Source organism: Pieris napi, chromosome 20, assembly GCF_905475465.1.
Source record: "Pieris napi chromosome 20, ilPieNapi1.2, whole genome shotgun sequence".
NCBI lineage: Eukaryota > Metazoa > Arthropoda > Insecta > Lepidoptera > Pieridae > Pieris > Pieris napi.
The window spans coordinates 1,332,014-1,340,400 of record NC_062253.1 but is presented as its reverse complement, the minus strand read 5'-3'; the positions used below and the strand labels follow the sequence as shown (position 1 = coordinate 1,340,400).

The following is an 8,387-nucleotide window of genomic DNA, read 5'->3' as shown; positions in this document are numbered from 1 at the left end:
ATGACGCTAAAACAATATAGTATAAAAAACATAGATTTTTACTCTACAATCTGTGGCTTTTGTAATAATTGACAATGGTCATCTTTATATATGTCAAAACCACGGTTTCAAAACAAAATATGTTCAGAAAATAAAAATAACATTATTGATTATGATTATTCCCAAATAAAATTTTATACAACATATTTTATATCAAGTACAGTTCTAGTTTCAGAGAGGTATTTATTCTACAATAGTGAAAACGCATAATGGCTAACCCATCAGAAAGGTAATTTATTAACGAAGTAGATTTTTTTTATTCCTTTTGTATTAATTGTATTTTTAATGTCAAAATAATATTATATCATTTTAGTACCATGGATTCCAATGAGTGTACTGAAATGCCTGAAGATATCAAAACTGTTCAATTACTAGCCAAAGGACTCTTAGAACTGTATGAACCTCCACTTGTGACCATTAAAACTCATTTGAAAGAATTAACGTAAGTAACAATAATAATTATAAGAACCTGTAACAAAGCTAATACTTTAAATGTTTAGAAATTTTTAAAGGATGTTTTCTGTAGCTTCTTGTTATTTTTAGGGATAAACAAGATGCAGTTCACAACATGCTGTTATCAGAGAGACGAAGGCTGGAAGATCTTCAAAATGATGTAACTCTAGATGCTTTAGTAAGTCACTGCTTATCTATTCAAAGTGTAGTATTAGTTTGGTAAACAATGAAATTTGGTTACTAGTATTTTAGTATTAAAATGAAAACATTAGGTATCAATTACGTGTAGTGGCCGACTGGAATAGGCTTCCGGAAAGTGTGATCAGTGCACCATCTGTGAACACCTTTAAAAACAGACTGGATAAGTTCCTCCAAATCCCATAATACATGCGCATCAGCTTATTAAAAGCTGCCAGTGTGTTAATTAAATAATAATAATAATTGTTTGATAACTATCTAAGATCTTAGTTCCGATTTTATATACAATTTTAATATAGATAGTGGAGATTTCACTCAGAGTTTTTTAAGAAATTTTAATAGAATATTACTGGTTTTAACTGTTTACTTGTTATCTATGTATTGTTTGTATTCATTTCAGTTGGCAGATGTAGCAACCAGCAAAGAAAAACTTAATTTAATATCAAATGCAATGATTACTTTACATAAGAGAGTGCACTCCTTACAAGTAGGTACACTAATATTTAGAAAAAGTATTTATATAATATTTCTTTGTACAAAAAATTCAATATATGTTGTTATCTACTGCTAATAGGTTATCAGTGATTGATTCCTGTTTTGCCATACCAAAGTTTTCAATAAATGTCACTAGTCTATTCTTATTTCTACCTCTAACTTGAAACTATTAATTATTTATTGAGCCAGCTATTGTCTTGTTAGTGAAATACATATATGTATTTTAAATTATAAAAAAAACTATGCCACTAAGTGCATGTAGATTAAAGAATTATTTTTTTTACAGGCCCGGGCTGCCAATGTGGAGAAAGTGGCCAAGAGCAGAGCTATCCAAAGTCCATCAAAAAGTAGTTAAAATACTGGAAAGTGCATGATGGACACATAATCATTTTTGATCCAAAGTGTATAGAAGCTTTATGTATGTTTTGAATTTTTCTGTTTGATAATTTATTTTTAGTTAGCTAGTTCTATTCTCATTTTAATTGCAAAGAATAATTATTTATAAGAATTTAATATAGGTATAAGCTATTTTGTTGTATAGGGTTTATAATATTTGTTAAATTGAAAAGCAAACACATTTTTAATTTTTATTAAACTTAATAAAATATACATTTCCTTATTGCGATAAAACTGTGCATTCCATTAAATTGTGTAATAAAATAGTTATTGTCTATGAGATATATTTCCTAAGGCTAATGTTACGTTGTCACTAAGACTAGTTTTAAGTATGTAATCATAACATTGAAAATGGCAGTTGGTTAAATAAATTACTATAAAGCATTTGTTTCAATTTTAAACTTTTACAAGTAATGTGCGCATTTAAATGTTCTTAAAAAAATATGTTCTAAACAAGTCACAAATTTTAGTGATTAAAAAACTGTTTAAATTCAAAATTGAGAATTAGAGTATTTGGCTAACATATTTCTTCTATTTCATATGATTTATTCTTAGAACATATTTTGGCATTGTAAATAAACAAATGTTAATGATTGACTGGGAAGTCCTGAAGATAAACATGTTATTGTTAACATAGTTTTGATGGTTTCATTTCGATATAAAGGCAACATCAAAGGAAGTCTTCAAATGCCTTATCAGATTACATTCCATTTAGATGTTTTCATATCACTAATGTCTTGACATTGAGAATTCGAATTCTTCGAATATGTCATTAAAGGGATCAGTGTTTCCCAACCTTTTTTGGGCCATGCCTCACCTATGCCTTTCTCAAATTATGTTTTTATACATAATTCTTAATAATAAAAAACTTAAAAGATAGGCATTTGTAAGAAATTACTAGGAAATCGTTAACGAAACTAAGTAATTTTTAAAACATAAAAACTGAAATTCAAATTAAAATAATAATAATTTTAATAAATTTTCAAATTGCCCCTTAACAATCAAATTATGTGGTGTGGTCCCCACTTTGGGAAACACTACGCTAGATGAAACTACTAAATTTAAATGAAACTATTTAATTACTTTAAGTATCGTTTTCTTAAATGACACATCTTGTCTAGGCGCTAAATGTCAAACTTGACAGTGAAACGGTTTGACAGGTTCCAGGACACTGACGTTACGCACCATTAATTGATAGATTAAAGCTATGCTTATAGGCCTTAAGGCAGTGCTGATTAAATAGTCTAAAAATATGGGTTTTTACCGTAGAGCGTAGACCACTTACTAGTATTGAATTTTAATATTATTCAACGTAATTTGCATAAGACCCCAGTTGTCTAGTAAAAATCTCTTGATAGAAATAAGGTTTTTGGCTGACAGATTTTCTGACATTTTTGTAAATTATAAAAGCTCCACGCATGGTCCACGATCTTAACGTAACTTATAGCTATTTAATATTAACTAAGCTTAATATCGTAGACATATTTTTCGATAAGAAGCTGTCACAAAGTTTTACATTCCTTAGTCTATCTTAAGTATTAAGTAATAACTTAATATAAAGCAAGTCACACTGAAGATTAGCTTAGCAAAACAACCATTTAAATATTAATTTAATACAATAATAGTTATATAAATTTTTCAGATTAAAATGGGAATTATAATCAAAGGAAGGTCTTGATAAGTTTTAAACTGTTTTTATCCAACTTAAATAAGTGTATGTGTAAAAAACATTATAGTTATTTTGAAGCAAATTTTTGACAGCTTAAATGTCACCCAATATAAACGATAACCTTCAAATATCACATTAACCAAAATCTCGTGTCGTATTCAAGAGAATCAGTCCTCTGCTGGTTTTTATAGTCTTCGTGACTACGCACAGGGGAGTGATGAGGTGGGTCCTCTGTTATTTCTTCTGGTTGGCTTCCGTGACGTCACTCAGCACGGTAACGACGAATGATTCGATATCAGATTCGTCCACTCCTCTGGCGATGCGGAAGTAGCCGTTCTCACCCCATTCCGTGCCCCAACTGTTGGCTACCGTCTGAAAGAAGTAAAAGGTTGCTGTGGTCAACAATTTGATGTACATTTCTCATGTTTTTCAGATCGCCCATTCGATTACAGGAGCATTCTGTTATCACTTTCTTAGCTTATAATAATAATAATTTATTGCAAGAATATGGTACAAAAATGTGTAAGGTGGTACAATCGTAAGTTCGCATATTCTGACACACACAATGGCGCGCAAATTTGTCTTTAAAGGAATTTTACATTTTACATTATAAGTCATATGAATTGGTCAATTTATTTATAATTCATAATCCAATGTCTTTATTGTAATCCTTTAGTAACATTTATCTTTGTAAACTTATTAATTGTAAGCATTATTATGCAGGGTCATATTTAGAAATCTGGAGGCCTTGGGGCAACAAAAGAGTGTAAGTGGGCCTCCAAATGATATTCCAAATGAAATTTTTTTTTTCAGTCGAGTTCTTCAATCAATAATTTATTGTGAAACCAAGTAGATTGTTTAAGTATTTAACAAACATACAAAAATATATCAAAAGAAAAGGTTACTGGTTGGAATTTAAAACATTTTATTCTCATTAGGATCTTACCCAATATTTGTCGCCTCTCTCCTCACCCCATCCAATAATCCTCACGCTGTGAAGACCATTCATACGATTGTCCCCATGTCTGCTTCGTCGGTAGATACCATCACGGTAGTGGAAGAAATCTTGGTACACCGTCATTACAGCTGTTGACAAAAAAACATGTTAACTGTATGCTACTCCACTTCATAAGTCGCGCTCTTCATTTCTGAAGGTCGTAAGTAGCTCTGCACTACCTCCTCCACCCTCCCCTGACTTCAAACTATCCTTACCTTATAAATCCACTTATCAGACAAACTACAAAGACAGACTCCAAAATACTCAGCTAGCAGTGGCGTAACAATAGGGCAAAATGCCACGGGCCCCCGACCCAAGAGATGTTAGGTTCTATGGATGAATGTGAAGTCTCCAATACGCATTGGGCTAGCGTGGGGACTACAGACTATTCCCTCTCGCCTAAGAGAGGAGGCCTATGGGCATTAGTGGGACATACACAACGTGTAATTGAGTACGCTGTACATCTCGAAGTTTAGATATTAAAATTAAACTGAGTACGGACGATTTTTACTGATCCATCAAAAGAAATGACAACTTCGCACGGTATACGGTAAAGATATTTCTCGAACACGGGATTTTCCCGTATGAACGCCGTTGTCACTACTCTATTCGATATAATCTCGTATACGGTATACGGGAAAATAATCGCCGTGTGAACGTGGCCAAAGGGTAAGCTTTAGAAACGAGATTTAGAGCTAAGTCCAAGTAGACTTCGAAGTTCGTCAGAAATGTATTGGACACAAGTCAAAGTTCGCGCTAGATCTTAATAATACATAAGACACCAGTTTTCTCACGATGTTTTCCTTGAGAGACTATTTCATTATAAATATTTATTATGCCCATAATAATTAACCTTTATACGTCAAAGTATTTCGCTTATCTTAAAAATCGTCGTCATTAAATAACAATTAATCATCATATCTTTTGAAGGATAAAACAGATATTCCTAGAACACTTCCGTATCGTTTGAAGCGCCCGCCCGTCGCTAAATACTTGATTTATCTATCTTAATTATCTATGTAAATCATTAATAGGAAGTATTTTTAATGAACGCTTAAAATAGCTTTAAACATGTGTGAACTTTAATAACGCTTGCCCAAGTCTCTCATCTTCTACCGCAGTTACCATAGAGACTGTTAAAGGAGTTGTTCGGACTAATACTGAGCTGAGTTTCATCATCAAACGTCAAGGCAGAATACAAAATACCATCAGTATCAGCTCGACGTCCGTCGTTCCACAATTGAGCGTTTCTTAAGGCTGTTTTTGCCGTGCACCACCACTATGTGGAACCAGCGACCCACTGAAGTATTTCCGAACCAATTCGAGTTAGGGTCCTTCAAGAAAAGAGCGTAATTCTTAAAAGGCCAGCAACGCACTCGCGAGCCTTCTGGCATTGAGAGTGTCCATGGGCGGCGGTATCACTTAACATCAGGTGATTCTCCTGCCCGCACTACTCGGATAGTTGCGTATATAGCACGGACTTGACAGGACATATCACTGAGAACCTAAAAAGTGCTGGGGCATACGGCAAAACTTTTTTTTTAGTGAGGTGAGAACTGTAGGTACATGATTTTCCACTTACATGCTTGGACACGCCTATTAAATAGCCTAATAATAATTGGTTCGTCTAATTACTAGACGGATTGACCATATTTTAACTCGAATTATAATAATATCTCATCTGGTCAAAGTCCACATAAACATTCTTTATTCTTTTTACCTAATTAACCTTTAAAATGCCCCAACAAACGTTCTTTCACAACAAGAACCATTGATGCGCTTATCAAATGGGGGCAAAATATTTGCTTCCGATAAAAAAAATTGTACAAGGTCGCGATAAAGTGCCTTTTCTTGTTTGCATGTACTTTCTAGGATTAGAAATGTTTGTTTTTGATAACACCTAGATTTGTTAAGTTTGTATTTCATTTATAAACTTGTTTTTTAATTTTTGAACGAGGTTTTTAGGCCATCTTCACGTCGCATTTAAACTTAAACCTTTTTTGACCAAGAATACTGGAAAGCACTAGAAATGTTCGTTCCCATAGGTACTCCGAAACGGCTCGACCGATTCTTATGAATTTTTTTATTCATATTCAGTAATTCTGATAAATATATCATAATATAATAATTCTGAATATATCTTTCAAATAATAAGTGATAAGAGGTGTCCAAAAAACCCCGATAAACCTATTGAAATATAACTTACCCTGTACTGGACCTGACTCCATGATATCATACATAATATCCTCTTCCTTGTTCAACCTGCCGGGAGGTCCGACCTTGTATCTTGAAGTCCTCTGCTTCACTGGAGGTCTACAGCCATCGTCTATGAGATTACCTCTTGGCTTGAATGGGCAGCGTACAACGGCTGCTTTGTAGGGGAAACAGCGCTCATCTACCAACCTGAGAAGACATAACAAGTTTACGACTATCCAAGTATTAAAATACGTTGGTTACATTATCTTCTTGTACTTCTTCTACTCCTCGTTAACTTCTCTAGCAGCGTTAGATGACATGACCCGAAAAAAAATTGTAAGGAAAAATTTAGTACCGAAATACATGCCTTGCCCTACACCAAAGATGCCTATCAAAGAAACTCTTGCTTATGATTATAAAACAATTTTGTACCAGAATTTTAAACCCAATTTTTTTGGCAGAAATGGGTCACTGAAATAGAGGACACCGTGAGCCATTTCTGCCAAAACCCTCCATCTTTTAGTCGATACCAACTCCGGGGAAACAAATACAGATAATACAACTTTTTCTACAGCTGTAATACTTTTTGACATTTAACACCTTTTGTCTTCAGTCACCGTGACCACGCACGCTGTAAAGCACGATTTACGTATTAGCACGAGATACGAAATTATGAAAAATAATATTGTATGTAATTATGTGTAAATAATATGTATTTACACATAACTTCAATCCGGTAAAAATTGTTTTATTATCAAACGTGTGTAAGTTATGTCAATAAAAGACAAAACTCTTTCTTATAATGAAAAATTGTGAACGAATGAAACAGTTTTATTTATTTATTGAAGTAAACCACATCATATATTATGCATTTACTACTGTATATGTTACAAGCTATCTATTCTAAATAATATGACAATTATGTTGAACATAGCTTTTGAAAAAAAATACACTTCCAATTTTAGTTTTTACTATTAACAGCTTAGAACTCGCATTGCGCGATGTTACGTCTTCTCTGTGCTGCTCTACGGCGTAGAATCTTGGACGCTGATAGAGACTATGTCCAAAAAAGCGTTTGAGGTCTGGGTTTATCGACGTATGCTTAAAATATCTTGGACAGACCGCATACGAAATACAACCGTGCTGGACAGAATGCAGAAGAACAAAGAAGTGCTTATGACGGTTAAGAAAAGGAAACTTGAGTATTTCGGACACGTTTTACGCAACTCATCATAGAAGGCAAAGTGGCAGGTAGAAGGAGACCTGGCCGCAGACGCACGTCCTGGTTGAAAAACTTGAGACTGGTTTGGTCAAAGAACCAAGTCATTGTTTAGAAGCGCGGCATCCAAAATTAAAATAGCCATGATGATCGCCAACCTTCGCAAGGAGATGGCACTATAAGAAGAAGTAATTGCTTAACAACGTAGATAAGGTACCAGATAGGCGCTAAACAATGTTTTTTTTTTAAATTTGATTAGCCCACTACTGAATATATCAAGCTCTCGATAAGTAGTGTTTATTCTGTTATTTTCGCGAAGAATTTGAATGAGAGATCCTACGGGACGCGATGTATGTTGCTGTTCTGTATTTGACCATGTAACACTTGTATTAGAACGTAACACCGGCTAGAGATCTCCGATAGTACAGTGACATTTTGAATTTCCTAAGTCGCTGATGGTACGGGTGCCTATGAGAAAATCCTGTACTTCAGTTTTATAATAGAACCAATTCTAAAACAGTTATTCTTAATAAAACCGTCTCCAAAGAGATTATTGTGTCGAATTGTTTATGTTATTTTACTTGCACAGTGTGAAATGCGATATTTTACACATCGACACAGTCTAAGCATCTAATATTCCGATAAGGGCCATTGTTTACATTATATCACTCTATTTGCTATCACAGCTGAGAAAATATAACGAAGCACCCTAACCTAACGTCAGT

The 8,387-nt window shown here is 33.7% G+C and overlaps 2 protein-coding genes across 2 annotated transcripts in view; one reads left to right on the top strand and one right to left on the bottom strand.

The window, feature by feature from the left end:
• Positions 1-76: 76 nt before the first annotated feature.
• LOC125059511 lies at positions 77-1,967 on the top strand. The gene is made up of 5 exons (XM_047663960.1): positions 77-268; positions 353-481; positions 583-670; positions 1,091-1,177; positions 1,472-1,967. Exons 1-5 carry the CDS (start codon positions 249-251, stop codon positions 1,538-1,540), a joined length of 393 nt encoding a protein of 130 aa, XP_047519916.1. The 5' UTR covers positions 77-248; the 3' UTR covers positions 1,541-1,967.
• The window catches only part of LOC125059510 (tubulointerstitial nephritis antigen-like), a 49,990-nt gene continuing 43,362 nt past the window's right edge, over positions 1,760-8,387 (bottom strand). Inside the window, exons 7-9 of the mRNA XM_047663959.1 lie at positions 6,454-6,650; positions 4,197-4,336; positions 1,760-3,622 (exon numbers count right to left, since the gene is read on the bottom strand). Coding sequence (XP_047519915.1) covers positions 3,485-3,622; positions 4,197-4,336; positions 6,454-6,650 — 475 coding nt within the window. The 3' untranslated portion in view covers positions 1,760-3,484. The remainder of the gene's footprint in view (positions 3,623-4,196; positions 4,337-6,453; positions 6,651-8,387) is intronic.

Coding starts and splice junctions, on each gene's coding strand:
- LOC125059511 (XM_047663960.1), top strand. CDS start 249: ATGGCTAACCCATCAGAAAG. Junction 482..582: donor ACTCATTTGAAAGAATTAAC/GTAAGTAACAAT, acceptor TGTTATTTTTAG/GGATAAACAAGATGCAGTTC. Junction 671..1,090: donor ATGTAACTCTAGATGCTTTA/GTAAGTCACTGC, acceptor TATTCATTTCAG/TTGGCAGATGTAGCAACCAG.